The sequence below is a fragment of the Leucoraja erinacea genome, chromosome 8 (assembly GCF_028641065.1).
Source record: "Leucoraja erinacea ecotype New England chromosome 8, Leri_hhj_1, whole genome shotgun sequence".
Lineage (NCBI taxonomy): Eukaryota > Metazoa > Chordata > Chondrichthyes > Rajiformes > Rajidae > Leucoraja > Leucoraja erinaceus.
In genome coordinates, this window is record NC_073384.1 from 35,840,303 (window position 1) to 35,858,300 (window position 17,998).

The 17,998-nt window shown below is 39.9% G+C and overlaps 1 protein-coding gene across 6 annotated transcripts in view; it reads right to left on the reverse strand.

The window, feature by feature from the left end:
• afdna (afadin, adherens junction formation factor a) overlaps positions 1–17,998 on the reverse strand; it is a 149,863-nt gene that overhangs the window by 24,550 nt on the left and 107,315 nt on the right. For all 6 annotated transcript variants that reach the window (XM_055639442.1, XM_055639445.1, XM_055639443.1 and 3 more), the window contains exons 23-28: positions 15,546–15,619; positions 13,931–14,049; positions 10,064–10,258; positions 7,020–7,111; positions 5,719–5,898; positions 2,772–3,824 (exon numbers count right to left, since the gene is read on the reverse strand). In XM_055639442.1, coding sequence (XP_055495417.1) covers positions 2,772–3,824; positions 5,719–5,898; positions 7,020–7,111; positions 10,064–10,258; positions 13,931–14,049; positions 15,546–15,619 — 1,713 coding nt within the window. The remainder of the gene's footprint in view (positions 1–2,771; positions 3,825–5,718; positions 5,899–7,019; positions 7,112–10,063; positions 10,259–13,930; positions 14,050–15,545; positions 15,620–17,998) is intronic.

A 17,998-nucleotide genomic window follows, 5' to 3' on the forward strand; every position in this document is an offset into this window, starting at 1 on the left:
TAAAGAATATTCAAAGGAGAAAATGAAACCACAAGTCAAAAAGAAAAATAAGAATTTCTATATAAGAATTATTTTTATAGATACTCGTGTTCAAAGCAGAATGCCATTTGTGAAAGCTTTCCTCCCAAACAAGTATCAAGCAACTAGAATTAAAAGTTCTCAGTTGGCACCTCCTGTGAGCTACCCAAATTAAACATAACCCATATTATATCTATAATATAGGTATCTCTCCATGATGATGCTCAGAACCAAATAAATGTTCCTTTCCAACTGTATGCATCTCTCCTACTTTAATTCATCACTTTTTCCAACCTTTTCTCCTGAACACCCATTGCAGGAAGCAAAATCTGTACTCAACTTTCATTTCTTTCTAAAGCGGTCGCAGTATGATCAGGATAAAGATAGGAGGCAGTAAAATGAAGTGACAATTGAGGGGAGTGATAAGAGTAATTATGGTTAAAAATAGAGCTAATTACACGTGGAACCGGCAGGTTCAGTTAGTATAAAGAAAAGTGATGTTGGGTTCCAGCAGTAATGCAAAAAATTATGGAGTTAGAATTCCAGGGCATTGAGAAACAAAAAGCACTTAAAATTTGTCTTGCTGACTGTTCATTAGCAATTAATGATGGTCCTTACAGGTTTTCCATATCATAAAATATGGATTTAAGAAGCAATGTGCCTATGTTGTGATCGCATCCAATCTGGCAGGGGCCTCTAGGGATATTGTACTCTCCAGATAACTCAAGAGTGAAATCTCCAGGACCTGTTGGCAGATGGCTCCCACTACCAGCAATGACAAATTGTGTTGGTGCCCCAGGGATACTGGAACAGTTCAACAGTTTAAGTCCAAGCTTCATGTCCCCACTGTGCTTTGAACAGCTTCATACAACCTTCTGGATCACAGTATGGTGGTGCTCTGGGTTCTCTGGTTTTATGCATAAATGTTTATGTGTAAGATAAACACAAAATGCTGGAGTATATCAGCAGGACAGGCAGCATCTCTGGACAGAAGTAATGGGTGACGTTTCTGGTTGAGACCCTTCTTCAGACAACGTTTGTGTAGCTTGTTTGTACTCACTATAGCCTTCTTCTGGCGTATGGCGTGCACCGCATAAAATTGTAGGACAACTTGGTCTATTCGATCTTATTTGATTGTGCACGCCAGGTTGATTGCATTCGTCGAAACAGGGAGGACCACGTGAAGGTTGCAATCTCCCACCCCCTCACTATAGCCGAGACAGAAAATTCCCACTGGTGAGGACTCAAGTTTTTTTAAAGCCTGCGGGGTACCAGCAAACACCCTAACACTTGGTGGCTATCAAGGCTGTACAGGGGCTGGGCAGGAGTCAGTTCTCAGAAGTTCACAGATGAAATATTCCATATTACATGTTCAGCAATCGCAGGTCGCTTGCCAGCTTTTGGAAGATCTGCTCCGATAACAAGAAAGAGAACTGGACATCATTTAGTGCTTGCCTACTTTGAAAGTAAATTGATTGTTGCCCAGCAATTTGACAACTAGCTGTTCACTAGTGCCAGTCCCATGTTTCAATAAGTGAATAAAACTGGTTTCCATGTCTAATTTAACAGATTAAATATAAATAAAATAGTAATTACTTGAACAAAAACATTTCTCACAAAATGAATTATGCTGCAGCTATACTTCTCAGTGATTTTATATAGATGTTAGACTGCAAACACAAAAGTTTTTTTTCATTAAAAAATAGAAACAAATTAATTCTCAATTATCCTGTTTATGGTTCATATAATTCCAAATAATCTATAAAACATCAATATGGCCCATTCTTTGGAAAGTGAACCAAAATATAAAACACGTGACCAGATGTCATCACAAGGTGATACATTTAAAAAAATTCTTGTGAGAGATTAATCTTAATGCTATTTTCCTACCTACATAACTATAATGCATGTCTGCTAAGGATTTGAACATTCTAGCTTTAACATTCACTGAGTTTGGAAAATGCTTCCGTGTTATCACACACGTGACCAGTCATTTTTGGCCTCTGACCCTAAACAAACATTGTCAGCATAGCATAAAAATATCACTTGATAAACCGAAAAAAAAAATGAATCATATGCACGGCACAAAACAATATAATTAATGCTTTCAGAATTAGAAGAGATGTATTCCACAATTTCTCATCTTTTTGGTCGCACACGTGACCAGAATGGGCCATATGATTAAGTGTGACTAAAGGGCTTGTCCCACTTGGGCGTCATTTACGAGTCACGATGCGCGCGTGGTGGCGTACGCTGTGATGCGCGGTAGCGGCGCCCCAAGATATTGGGATTATCAAAATCCTCGCGCGCCACCTGCGTGACTGTTTAGGAAGGAACTGCAGATGCTGGAAAATCGAAGGTAGACAAAATTGCTGGAGAAACTCAGCGGGTGAGGAGTAAGCAGGGACTACCTGAAATTAGAGAAGTCAATGTTCATACCTCTGGGGTAGTCCCTGCTTTCTCCTCCCCTTCTCAGCTCTCCGTCAGCCCACTGTTTCCGCCTCTTCCTTTCTTCTCCCCCACCCTCACATCAGTCTGAAGAAGGGTCTCGACCCGAAACGTTGTCCATTTCCTTTGCTCCATAGATGCTGCTTCACCTGCTGAGTTTCTCAAGCATTTGTGTCTACCTAAGTGTGACCAACTGCACATTTGTTTATTTTTTATCCTTAATCCATAAAGTGAAATTGAACATCTTCAAAATATATTTAAAAACCCAGAATCAAAATATGGGAATATTATTGTATTTTCCTCACCCTTGCCTGCCTTTCCACTTCCAGTCTTTGCATAATAAGTGTTGTATCAACATCATCATCTTCTTCTTCTTCATCGTCATCATCTTTTTCTTTGGACTCCTGTAACCGCTTCTGGAACTGCCATTCAAGCATAAGTTTACGAAGACGGTCGTTCTCCTCAGATGTGCGATCAGGCTTGTTCTGTAGTTCTTGTATCTCTTTGCTAAGCATTTCCAAAAGATGTTGTTGCTGCTGTTTCTCCATTTTTTCCTTTGCATCTCGTTTCCAGGGATCAGGTGAAAGGCTATCGCTCACAGGTAACTGTTCTTTGCTAATTGTAATATACTGCAAATCCCTGCGCTCAATTGTACGAGGTTGCTGCTGAGGCTGAAGTTCACGAATCACTGTATCTTGAGGCCGTGTTAGGCTGGCCATTTTCTCTGGCCTAGTTTGCTGGATTGCAGAACTAACATGAACAGGTTGGGGTGGATTTATATGTAGAGGTGGTGGACCACGGATCTGGCCAATTTTTCTATCTTGCTCACGGCGTTTCCTGTCTCTTTCCTCCTCCAATCGTGCCTTTTCTTTCTCATACCAGCGCTGTTGTTCTTCTCGCTTTCTACGATCAACAGCAGACCCCTGACTAGATATTTGTGAAGTTGGTGGCGGAGGAGGTGGGGGTGGTAGGGGCAGATCAGTATGTGTATTACCAAAATCAATAGTATAATGTACAGGTGGTGGTGGAGGGGGTGGTGGTGGCAACTGGTTTTCTATTCTAATGGGTTGGGAAACAGCAATTGGAGTAGTCAGATTTGGAGCTGGTGTTTTCCACCGTCCAGGTCCACTTTTATGAGGAGCGACAGCACTTGCTGGAAGTGATTTTGAAGAGTAGCTTAAGTGCTCCTGATTGGACGTGCTGGAATCCACAGAGAAACCTTGATTAACCCGGGCATCCAATTTCCGATCCAAATCTTTCCGGTATTCAGCTTCTCTGCGGGATAAATCTTCCTGACGTATTTTTTCTTGGTGAAAAGCTTTCTCCTCGTGTAATTCCTCTTGAGAACGAGTTCCACGCTGTTATATAATCAAAAATCATTTAATCATCTGTTTGTAACAAGCGGAATTGAAATGTTGATTAGATGTTTTAGAGATGTAATGCATTGAAGATCTTTAAATTTAAAGTCACAAATAATTGGCGTTAATTTGAATATTAGAGCTGCAAGCGAACTTGCTGCACTGCTTCACCTGATTGTCGGGGACCCTGGATGGACTTGAGGGAGGAGGTATAGGACAGACATTGCATCTCCTGCGGTTACAGGGTAAAGTACTTGGGGAGGGGTTGGTTTGAGTGGAGATGAGTGAACCAGGGAGTTCCGGAGGGAGCAGTCTCTGTGGAAAGCAGAAAGGGGTGGAGATGGGAAGATGTGACTGGTGGTGGGATCCCGTTGGAGGTGGTGAAAATGTTGGCGGGTCATGTATTGTATGCAATGGCTGATGGGGTGAAAAGCAAGGACTAGGGGGAGCTCTTTCCCTGTAGTGTCAGGGGAGAGGGGGAGCAAGAATGGAACTACAGGATACAGAGGAGACACTTGTGAGGGCCTCAATTGTCATAGATGAGAGGAACCCACGTTCCCTAAAGAATGAGGACAGCTGGGATATTCTGGTATGGAACACACCTCATCATGGGCAGAGACTGCGGAATTGGGAGTGGGGGCTAGAGTCTTTACAGGAGGCATGGTGGGAAGATGTGTAATTCAGATAGCTGTCGTAGTCAGTAGGTTTGTAATAGATGTCAGTCGATAGCCCAGATGGAAACGGAGCAGGAGGGGAGAAATAGGCACGAGTCAAGGTGGAGCACAGGGGAGAGGAGGGGTGGGTGGTATATGGGGGAAGAAGGGAAAGGGTTATGTAGCTATATAAAATTGGAGAATTCGATGTTTATACCGTTGGTTGGTAAGCTACCCAAGTAGAATATGAGATGTTGTTCCTCCAGTTCACTCCGACAAATGAAGATGCCCATGACAGAAAGGTCAGTATGGGAATTGGAAGAGCAGTTAAAATGGTTAGCAACCAGGAAGCTACACCGGGAACACCGGATTAGACAAAATTAATCTCTGTCTAACGTGGAAGGATTGCTGGGGTCTCTGGAAGGAGGTGGTATAGGGGCAGGTGTTACATCTCCTGCGGTTAACGGGGAAAGTGCTTGGGGAGGGGGTGGTTTGGGCCGGAAGCGATTATTAAACCAAATGAGTGCAGAAGGAGCAATCTCTGTGGAAGGCAGAAAGGGGTGGGGATGGGAAGATGTGACTGGTGGTCGGATCACCTTGGTGGTGATGGAAATGTCAGAGGATGATGTGGTAGATGCAGAGGCTGAAAGGTGAGGACCACGGGATCTCTATCCTTGTTGCATCTGGTGGGAGGGGGTGGGGGGGGGGAGGGTGAGAGCAGAAATAGGGTGGCACAGTGGTAGAGTGGCTGCCTTACAGCGCCAGAGACCCGGGTTCGATCATGACTATGGGTGTATCCCTAAATGTGTGAAATGTAGTGTTTTCATTTTCTCAAAATGTCATAATCACTAACTGCAGAGAATAACTCATTTAAAATCATTTTGAAACAGCATATCCAGCTGCTAAATGCATAGGTTCTTCTCTGTTTTCTTAGCAGAGTTTGTTTTTAAAACCAGTATAATGGACAATATTAAACTAAATAATTTCATCCCATTAGGAGGAAGCAATATATTGTCAAATCAAACAAAAGTTACCAAATTTTGAATTGCCAATCTTCTATTATATTAGTTGACTGGGCAAACCTGACATGCAGTTTTTCCTCTTTAAAATCTTATACAGCACACACAAAAATATTTTGGACAATTCCTTTCATTGCCTGTCATATGAATTGAATTCAATACATTTTATTAGCCAAGTATGTATACATACAAGGAATTTGCCTTGGTTCAGCATAGTCTTACCTGTGCACTGCCAGTGAAGGGCTGTTCTTGAACCATTGCCTTCTCGTCGTAGTGATGCCATGGACCAGGAACAGGACTCACTCGATCTTGCGATCTCGACGTTGGAAAAGTAAAGTATTCTCTCGTATAAGTTTGTGTGGGAATTGGATAGGCTTCAGGTCTCGTGGGTAATAATTGTTCCTAAAAGCACATTTATCAATCTATTTAATTGAACCAACAAATATTCATGATACTTCATGAATTAAAACATGAACCATAAATAATTTAGCTGAAGTATATTAATAATATTATACTAAACTTTCAAAAACACAAAAGCATACCAGCATTTCAATCTAAATGGTATTTCGAGTCAGCCACAGAGATAAAGGATGGAAACATGCCCTTTGGCCCACCGAGACTGTATCGATCATTACCCACCCATTTATATCAGAGCAACACACAATCTGCGGGAGGAACTCAGCAGGTCAAGCAGCTTCTGTGGGTGGAAAGGAATGGTCGACGATTCAAGTTGAAACCCTGTAACACGACTGGTGCACAATCCACATTCCAACATCTGCAGTCTCTTGAGAAACCATTGTACCCATTGACAATATTCCTACATCAATCCAATTTTTATTCCCTGCACACACAAACACCCTCCAGATTTTACCACCCATTTATGCACTAGGGGCATATACAATGGCCAAATAATCTAACAACCCTTGCATCTTTGGGATGTGGTAAGAAACCCACTCTCAGAAGCAACATGCAAGCCCCACATATACAACACTCATGGTCAGGATGGAACCAAAGCCTTTAATGCTGTACACAAAATTGACACGTGGCCTGGATGAGAAGGTAATAGTTAAATTAGTTTCCATTTTTGGACTTCCAATACTACATTTTTAGAATCGCTACAAATTTTCTTCAAATACACATTTTTATTTTCAAACTACCTACCTTTCAATTGTATTCAGTATACAGTCGGTGATAATATTCAGACTAGATTTCAAGCAGAGTGTGGAGGAAATCACTTGTTGAAGTAAAGATTTCAACTGCAACATCACAATTTCCAAATGACTTTTTTTCTTTTAAGTGGAATAAATAGTGGGCAATGTTTTCAGGCAACTGCTAGGTTCCATCATGTCCTTTGATGAATTGTAAAAGCTATTCAAAGTTTAGCTTTGTCTTTGACCAGACATTTTATTACTTTTAAGTACTTGCTTACAACAATAACTTTCATTAATGCATAAACCAAATGATTAAAGTATTTGTAACACTTATGGATTAAGCCACCAAAAGCATATTTCATGTTTACTAACCTCAGCACAAAGGTTCCCCGTAGAGACAGATTGAATTTTGGAAGTAGGTGCAGTAGAATAAATAGGTTTTGCCCCTGGACTTGGAGGTTGGTCTTTGCACCAAAAACAAAGAAATAAAGTTACATTATACAAGAGTATTCACATTTACTTTATTCAAGATATTTATGAGTAACTTCTCCACATTTTTTGCTTTTAGAAGTGTAAAATTCTAGACGTATTAGTTAGAAGAGGCAGGATAAACTTGGAATGCTTTCTCTGGAGTGTCAGAGGCTGAGGGAGTGACCCGATAGAAGTATAGTCACCTCTCATTTTACGCGGGGGGGTTACGTTCCTGAAAAGTAGCACGCATCTGAAAAACGAGTAAATTTAACACATTTTACCAAAAGCATGCAAGTAAATGGTACAGGTTTCGGGGGAAATATGATCATCAGTAACTCACGCCTTGGTCTGTGAAAAGAAATGAACTGGTACGAGATTTTTCACGTAGCCTTTGAGAGCATGGGGGTTTGCAGAATGATAAACAATCACTGGTTTTAATTGACAATCACCTTCAACATTATACCCTAATAGCAAGGTGTAACAATCGTTAGAGCTTGAAGCCAAGATATGTTCATGCTGGCATTCTCTTCCATAAAAGAGCAATTTTGTGCAGAATGCCATCGCTGTTGTACTAGACAATACCTTGTCAAGCATCGCAAATTACTACTCTGCCAGGTGCATATTGAAGTACGTTATTTTTTAAATGTGAATGCATTAATTAGCTTTGGTATTAATTAAACAAGCATGCCATTCCAAAAAACGTATAAATGAAACAAGTGTAAATGCAAGGTCGCTGTATTCAAAATTATGGGAGATGCAGGCATGGTAAACAGTCTTTTTTCCACCAGGGTGGAAGCACTAAATACTAAGAGGGCACAGATTTAAGGCGAGAGAAAGTTTAAAGGAGATGCGCAGCCACACTGCCAGGGTTGGTGGTGGAAGAAGATACGATAGCAACGTTAAGCAAGTGAACATCCAGAGAATGAAGGGATATGATGGTCAGCACAAACGATGTGAGTCGAATGATCTATTCCAGTGCTGATGTGTCAGCAAATCTAATACAGGGTGAACTTGAATCTGATGTACCAGCAAATCTATTACTGGGTAATGAATAGTTTATTTGAAGTTTTATGGGTTAAGATTCAGACAAATATACATTTTTCTCTACAGATTCACTGAAGATCTCCCGTAACCCGTAACAGGGATGAAAACTTCAAAGGAATAATATAAAGAAGGTTCATCCCTCTACCTGTTAAAACATCTTTTCCATAGACCATCTAACAATGGGTTTTCCTTCAGGAAGATTTGTTTAAAGTTATAGCCTTCTTCAGAAAGGCAAGTCAAGCAAACTCCAGAATAGTCACCTTATGGAAAGCTATCATCTTAGTGTTAGCTCAATGCACACTAATCCCAAGGCCCAAATATTTCCCTTATGACATCAGGGCAAATATGGACAAGAAATGTTGTCCTGATTAATTAGTGCTCCCTCAGCTGATGAATCAGTGCTGCTCTGCAGGGAACAATACATGGAAAATCGCTGAAAGTTGCAAGAGCATATTGTACTTTGGTGAGTACTTAAATGTTCTTTAACTGAGCCAGCCACATTTAGAAGGATGTGGTTGCTTGCCTGGATTTCCAGCAGTTCGAGAGCAAACCAACATAGACTTTGTACATGACAACATTGGTAGAAGTGACTTACTGTACTTTCAGAGGTAGACCTGATTTTTTCCACTGATTATCTCTCCACATTGCCATGCTGGTATGTCTAATTGTTTTATTGATATTTGCGTGATATTTATCATTAGGAGACATTTTATGAGAGTGGATTTGAGAAGTTCCTGGTAGTTTGCAGTATGAAATTTGTCGATCATCACAATATTCATGACAAATGTGGACTTTAGATTCTACTTTTGTGCTCCATTTTCCCCACTTCCTGACTTTGAGTAAATCGGAGGAATTACTATCAAGAACATTTTTAAAACATAGAAGTAAAAATTAAAGCAGAACATGCAGGAAATACTCAGCAGATTAGATAGCATCTCTGGAAATAAAAACAGTTGATGTTTCAGGATTAAAATCCTTAATGGAAACTAGAATTATGATATTTGCACAGGGAAATTGGCCTTAATGATGGTTAAGATTCACATCAAAAACATACACCAACTTTTCTTTAGTCTTTCATAGTTATTATTGCACCAATTTAGTTTCCTTTTATTGGCACATCTACTATAAAATGTGGACAATTTCAAAAGCAACCTCTTGACAAATGTATTTGACAAAAGTAATTTGGGATTATTGCCACAGCCTTGTTGGTAAGAGCCACCCTTCAGTGGGAGGAATAATCATATGATCTGCCATTGGTAGAAAATACAGCAATTTAAATCTAGTCATTGACAAAAATATTTATATTCTATATCAATCACAGTATCATTTATTATCCAAAGACAGACATTTACAAAGGTTCTCACATGCTGTGCTTAAATATCCACATTAAACCACCAAATTCACCGTAACATTTTTGCTAAACCCAATCCTGAACTAACTTTACTGGATTTTTAATCAGCATAATTGTATTTTATGGTCTCAAGACCTTTAAATTACGTCGCCAAAAAATATAATGGAATTCACCTTTAGACAACCATTGTGGTGAAGGAGAGATCACCAGGGCAAAGTCTGTGATAACTAACAACACTCTATACAGAGATCAAAATTCCATGCTCTCCTATGATCTTCTCAGGCCCTCACCCATTGAGTCCTCCATAAGATACTCACCAAAATATCACTAGAGCCTATCAAGTAAATACTCTATTAGCAACATAAATCACTATACTAAAGAATGAGGAGCAAGCATTTAATATAAACTGAAAGCACTTGAAAACTCTGTTTAGTGCACAGAATTAAAGTTGTTGTCCTGGCATTATAAAAATCCATCACAATGGCTAGCCACCTATGTGCCTCAAACCACTTGACAATAGTGACAATGTAGACATGATTATTTTTCTTACTTGCCACATTGGGACTGGATCGATGATCTGCTCGGTTTTTCAACAATCTGTCATCCCCAGTTGTTTTCTTTGGTTCATTATATTCAGTCCATCCTATTGGTGAACTTTCCGGCGTTCCGTTCTGAGGATTATTGTTGTACAATTCAAAACCCTCACTCTTTGGACGAGGCTTACCCGAGCCACGGCGATCAGAAGCTGAAAATAGAAGGTACTTTAGTTATAAAACTATTTTTAAGAATTAGATATCAATTATTTTCATCATCACTGATATAAAAGCACCTTCAAATATTATTGTAAAAACATAAAGTAATGGAAATAATCATCAGGAAAAAATAACGTCATGTGATTCTCCATAAACCATTTAATCTTGGTATATTTTGCTCTGACTGGAATGTTTCAAGTTTTAAAAATGTGAACAACTAATTTATAGTGAGTTGTAAATTATGTAAACACTAATATATATAATAAAAAAATACATCAACACATTAAAAAGTAATAACAACTGAAAATACTAGAAAAGACCAGGTGGTCAGGTAACATCTGTGGATAAGAAATCTATTAACGTTTCAGGTCAGACTGACGTGAAAAATAAGTTAATCTAGGGAACAAAAAAGGTGGGGCGGGTTATGGTTGGAAGAAAGTTACATGTTACACAAAGTAGCTTAACAATCACATTATTTTACCCCCTCAGAAAACTCCTTCAGATTAGACTAGTTTTCTCTCTCTAATCTGAATGAGTTTTAGACCGGAAATATTAACTGTTCCATCACAGCGGCTACAGATATACTGAACTTTCCAGCATTTTATGTTTTATTTTGGAGTTCCTGCATCTGTAATTTTTATTCTACTTTTAAATTACAAAAAAAAAAACCCAGTAATTTATATCCATAAGCTGCAGTGACAGCCCAATTGAAGCATTTTCAAGAGTTGTGCTTATCCTCTATTCAAGCTGGTCAAAATGGAAACTATAGAAAGGTGATGGCTATGGAGGCCGTCAATGGATATTTTAAAAGCAGAAATAGATGAATAGATTCTTGATTAGTATGGGTGTCAGGTGTTATGGGGGGAAGGCAGGAGAGGGGAAGATAGATCTGCCATGATTGAATTGCAGGATTGACATGATGGTCCAAATGGTCTAATTCTGCTCCCATCACATGAACTTTTGAATGCAGGTGGTTAGAGGGTAATACTGGTAATTTTGTTGAAATACTTAATGGGTCAATTTAATAAAAACCTGCATGGATTTAGATTGTAAATTTAAAAAATGTTTGTTACAATATTATTTATGATTGACCCGTTCATAGTAAATGCAATTTAATGAGCGGTATTGATTTGGCTATGTATGGAGCAGTAGGAAAAGGAGTTGTTTATGAAAAAGTCCATCTGTTACATTCCTAATTATCTCTAGCTTTCTATGAACACTGAGAATGTTCATCTTAATTTGATGAGGTTGGGATTGTGTGTTTGATAAACATCACAACAATAGGAAAAGGGATCATTGTGTTCAATTAAAGACAAATTTATTTGCCAGATAATTATTGGTTTTGTTTGTATTGTTTTTCTAATCCTTTCGAATGGAATGTCCTTTTATTCTGAGGCTATGACCTCTGGTCCTAGCCTCTCCCACTAGTGGAAACATCTTCTCCACACCCACTCTATCCAGGCCTTTCACTATTCGGTAAGTTTAACGAGCCCCCCCCCCCCCCCCCCCCCCGCCATCCTTCTCCACTCCTGCGAGTAGAGACCCAGTGCCGTCAAACGTTCATCATATATTAACCCGCTCATTCCTGGGATCATTCTCATAAACTTCCTCTGGACCCTCTCCAGTGCATCCTTCCTCAGATAAATGGTCCAAAAATAGCTCACAATACTCCAAATGCGGCCTGACCAGTGCCTTACAAAGCCTCAGCATTACATTCCTGTTTTTGTATTCCAGTCCTCTCGAAATCAATGCTAGCTAAATACATTCCCCCAAGGTTCCCAAGTATAAAACAGTACAACATAAAATCAGGCTCTTTGGCCCATGATGTCGGTCTTGAACATAATGCGAAGACCAACCCTTATTTGCTTCTATACAATCCAAATCCCTCCATATCCGTGTGCTTATCCAAAAGTCTTATATGCCACTATCATATTTTCCTCAACCACCTTGATCCAGCCATTCACCATTGTCTTTAAAACAAACTTGCCCCATACATCTTTAAACTTTAATATTTGATATTGCCATCCTGAGGGGGAAGGTTCTGACCTTCTACCCTATCTATGCCTCATAATTTTACATAATTCTATCACGTTTCCCTACAACCTCTGGCTTTCCAGAGAAAACAATCCAAGTCTATCCAACCTCTCCAGGTAGCCAATACCTTCTAATCCAGGCATCATTCTAGTAAACCTCTTCTGCACCCTTTCCAAAGCATTCCTGTAATGTGGCTACTGCACACAATCCTCCAAATTTACAAAAACAAAGTCCTGAACTTTTTGACGAGACTTTGCTGACAATTTGTTGATTTTATTCTGCTGGTGCAAGTCACAAAACTCAACATGTTTCAGCTGTGATGGGGAGAGCCCAAACTTTACTATTATTCATTTCAAATGCACATTCAACAGGAAACCAAGAGTTGAATGTGGATAGCTCCATGCTTTCAGTAAATTCTAAGCAATAAATGACAGTAATAAAGTAATGCATTCCTCAGCATTTTATCACATGGCAAGCAATGAAATACTTTGGAAGAGAAGAGATTATATTAGCAAATAGCATAAATAATTTTAAGTATGGCCATTTATATAAGCATTATGTAAGTATAATATATTTCTGGCAGGATGTTGGAAAATAATATAGGAAGAATATCTTGCTCGTCAACAGCACCATTGATCTTTCTACTTTCACCTGGCGACTTTAAAAAAATAGCTATGAACAAAATTACATCAGGGTGGAAAAAAACGGCATTATTTAACTGGAGTAAAGCTGCAGCAGAAAGATATTCGATTGAGCCTTTGGGAGAAACTGTTAACAGTTCAACAATTCAGTGCTCCTGCCTCACAATATCATCAATCCAGTTGATCCTGATTTGGGGTGCTGCCAGTTGAAGTTTGCGTGTTTTCCAAGATCTCATAGGTTTTTTTTTGGATGCTCTGGTTTCTTTCCACATGTAGGTAGGGTAACTGGCTGCTGCAAATGATCTCTTGGGTGAGAATTATAAGGGGATGCTGATAGGCATGTGAGAGAGAGAGAGAATAAAATTCAGGACCACTGGAGATTAGGATGAAAGGGAATGCGAGTATTGTGAATAAGAAGGCTCTGCAGAGAGTAGTGCGTTTGGCCGAACGCACTATGGGAACTACACTCACCCCCCTCTGCAGGATCTATACACCAGGAGGTGCAGATCCGGAGCCAGCAACATAATGAAGGACCCCTACCACCCCAGCAACAGACTGTTCCAGCTGCTACGGTCAGGTAAGCGCCTCCGCTGTCACGCTGTGAAAACAGAGAGGATGAGACGGAGTTTCTTCCCACAGGCCATCAGGACTGTAAACTCTTATCTCACCAGGGACTAATTTATTGTTGTGTTGTGTCTCTCTTTTTTTTTTTTTTTTTAATATAAATACTAGTTCTGTTCTATTCTGTTCTGTTGTTTTTGCACAATCCGCAGGCCACTTTCATTTCACTGCACATCTTGTATGTGGATGTGACAAATAAAGTTGACTTGACTTGGATTACTTGTCCGTTAATTGTCATGGTCTCAATGGAGCAAAATTATACTTCTACATCATAGCAATATATGTAAAGTCCAAGAACAGATTTAATTTTATGCTGTCTTTGACAATCCTCAATAGAAAATTTGAGAGCATATATAAACATATTGTTACCTCTCTGCATCATTGGAGAAGGTTGGTTGAGAAGAGTAGCCAAACCATGATAAATGGCTCCTTGTCTTGCTATTTCTAAGGTTACCACAGAACCCGTTCTTGTCATAAGCTCCGCAGCCCTGAAAAGAGACATTCCTTTCATTTCAAATTTCACGAGAGTTTAAAAGTGATTGAAATTATATTACTGACTGCTTGAATTATTTAGCTTGCACGATCTGAATAAACCTGACCAATTAAAAAGTATTATATTCTTGTCTTCCCCTTATGGTCCACCTAGAACATACATTTCATTCTGACAGATCCTTGATTTCTTGACTATTAATGAAATTTTGGGTAGTGAAGTTAATACAAGGGGGATTACCTCTCCACTATTAGAACTGAAGAGGATGAAATCATTTGGACTTGGAGGTCATGGCACTGCTCTATTTAGTGTATTATTCAAACTGACACACTACATTAACGCCGAGTTCAAACCCCAAAACTTAAACAGTGTGCTCAGTCCTTTACTCTTACTCCCTGTATACCTGACCACGTGGCCAAGTACAGCATCAACTCGATCGTTGATGATACCACTATTGTTGGCCATATTAATAAAACGTTGAAACGGAGGAAGGAAAGAGATCTGGCACCTTATGTCATGGTGTCAGGACAACCACCTTGGCCCTAATCTAAGAAAGACAAAAGAGTTGTTGTAAACCTCAGGAAGTAAGGGGGATGAACACAATTCTGTCCTCTTCAATGGAGCAGCTGCAGAGATGGTCGATGGCTTTTAAAATTCCTAGGCATCTACATCATCAACAATTTAACCTGGTCTTTTTACACTGGTGTGTTGATCAAGAAAGCAAATCAGTATTTATTTTCTTCGGCATTTGGAAAGATTGGCGCGTCCATGAGGGTTCTCAAATTTCCCCAGGCATGCTGTAGAAAGTTCTGACAGGATGGATCTCAACTGACAATTGCTCCGATCTTAACCACCTGAACCCGCAGAAAGGTGGACATAACCCAAGTCCATCACAGGCTCGTTACTTTCTTCCATCCAAGTTATCTTTACAACACATTCAGATTCAGATTCAATTTAATTGTCATTGTCAGTGTACAGTACAGAGACAACGAAATGCATTTAGCATCTCCCTTGAAGAGCATTGCAACATGAAGACTGGAAGTATTGTCAACTATGTCTGCTCTTCTGGCCATTTCCTTTTCTCTGTTCCACCTTCTGGCAGAAGATACCAAGCTTGAAAGACCAGATGTCCAGACTTAACAGCTTCTTATCCACTGTTATCAGACTCCTGAACTAATCATCTCTTTCACACCCATTTCCTGGAGGTGCTGCCATGTATTCTTAGCTCTCTTCTATTCCATTATTATACTTTCTTTTCTTTTTTTAACTACTTCAGATTGTATTACAATCTTGCACCATTCTGTTGTATTTATTGCAGTATTTATACTGTTTACTCCTAGCTTTTTGCAACAATGGATTTCATTGTGCCCTGGTGTATCTGACAAACTAATCTAAGAGTGATCCTTCAGATTTCTTTTTAAATGATACTAATACTTGAGCAGATTCCACTGGGTTTAAAAAAAAATCAAGACAAGCTGCACAAATGTACTTCACCTTTCTTGTGAAAGCCCCACGAGACTGCGGCCATCAACACTAAGTAACTGATCTCCTGCAGCTAAACGACCATCCTGCAATCAAAAATAATTTGTCACAATTTGGATAGGATGGAAAAATGTTTCACAGCAACTTTCAGATACACAAAACCATAGCTGCAATATGGCCCCACCCATCTGCTCTAACTTTAAGACTATTTACTAAAATTGCGGATCACCTTTTGTCAGCGCTACTTTCTCATACCAACCTTACATACTTTTACCCTCTTAATATCCAATGTATTGCTTTGTTTTGAATATATCCAGTGACCAAGCCACCATAGCCTCCAGGGTATGGAATTCACAATATTCACTGCTCTTGCACAATTACATTTCCTATCTGTTCAGCTAGGGGAAACACCAATTTTATGTCAACCTGTCAAGACTTGCATGAATTTTGATTCAAGTCTGCTTAATCTCTCATCGGATAATTCCCATCTCAGGAATCGATTTGATTGTAAATATGTCACCTAATACTTGTCCGACAAAAATGCAGAAATATACCAGTCCAATTTTGGAATATAAAGCTACGTTTTAAACAAAATGTATAATAGGTAAAAATATTAGATGCCCTGGGTAAGAGTCTACCATAAGGATCGTGTGAAAAAGAAACTGTCTTCTCACACAACTCCTTTAGCCACGCACTGACCGCCCTGATCTGTCTGTCTTGAGGCCAAGGGGATCAGAGGGTATGGAGAGAAGGCAGGTACGGGATACTGAGTTGGATGATCAGCCATGATCATATTGAATGGCGGTGCAGGCTCGAAGGGCCGAATGGCCTACTCCTGCACCTAATTTCTATGTTTCTATGTTTCTATGTCTCTGTGCCAACCAGTGCCCACTGAGATACATTTGTTTTAAATTCCTTAGATCTAGTCACTTGCTTTCCTGGTTATAACTAGGGATGATAAAGAATTTTAAATAATTAATTGCACACTTCAAGATGGTTAATCACTATAATGAAACAGTAATAGAACAGATTTTGATTGGGTCTAATGGAAAATATTTTGCTTTAATAACTTGTTTAATTTTAACTTCTCATGCTCAAATTCTTCTGTGGAATTCTCTGCCTCAGAGGGCGGTGGAGGCAGATTCTCTGGATGCTTTCAAGAGAGAGCTAGATAGGGCTCTTAAAAATAGCGGAGTCAGGGGATATGGGGAGAAGGCAGGAACGGGGTACTGATTGGGGATGATCAGCCATGATCACATTGAATGGCAGTGCTAGCTCGAAGGGCCGAATGGCCTACTCCTGCACCTATTGTTTATTGTCTAAATTGGAGGTATCACTTCACAGTTAGAAACTCTACATTTTATTTTCACTTAATAAGCCCTCCCTAAAATTTCAGTAGGGATTTAAGTGATCTTAAAGCATATGACACACAAGGTTGCACAAGAAGGGAGCAAGTCAGAATAGTGGGAACTATAGGCCAGTTAGTCTGAGTTTAGTGGTTGGTAAGATTTTAGAGTCCATTATAAAGGATGAGGTTACGGAGTACCTAAAAGTTCACAATTAAATAACCGGTCAGCATGGCTTTGTGAAGGGTAGCTCTTGCTTGCCAAATTTGCTGGAATTCATTGAAGTAAATAGCAAGACATATAGAAAGGAGAATCAGTAGATGTTGTTTACTTAGATTTTTAGAAAGCCTTTGATAAGGTGCCAAACTTGAGGCTGCTAAGGAAGATGAGAGCCCACGGTAGCAAAGGGCAGATACGAGCATGGATAGCAGGTTGGCTGGATGGCAGAAGACAAAGAGTGACAATAAAGGGGTCTTTTTCAGTTTGGCTGCCAGTAACTAGTGAAGTTCTGCAAGGGTCGGTGCTGCGGCCGCTACTCTTCATGATTTGGACGAGGCTTTGTGCCCAAGTTTGCGAATTATACGAAAACAGATGGAGGGGAAGGTAGTGTAGAGAAAGCAGGGACTCTACAGAAGGACGTGGACAGTTTGGAAGAGTGGGCAGACAAGTGACAGATGGAATATAGTGTCGCAAAGTGTGGAGTCATGCATTTTGATGGTAGGAAAAAAGGCATAGACTATTTTCTACATGGGGAGAGAATCCAGATATCAGAGGTGAAAAGGGACTTAGGAGTGCTGGTTGCAGGATGCCCATAAAGTTAATCTACATTGAATTGGTAGTAAAGAAAGCAAACTCAATGCCAGGTAGACCAAAACGTTGGAGAAACTCAGCAGGTGAGGCAGCATCTATGCAGCGAAGGAAATAGGCGATGTTTTGTGTCAAGACCCTTTTTCAGATTGATGCGAGGATGGGGGGGGGGGGGAGAAGAAAGGAAGAGACAGAGACAGTGGGCTGAGGGAGAGCTGGAAAGAGGAGGCGAAAGCAGGGATTACCTGAAATTGGAGGTCAATGTTCATACCGCTGGGGTGTAAACTGCCCAAGCGAAATATGAGGTGCTGC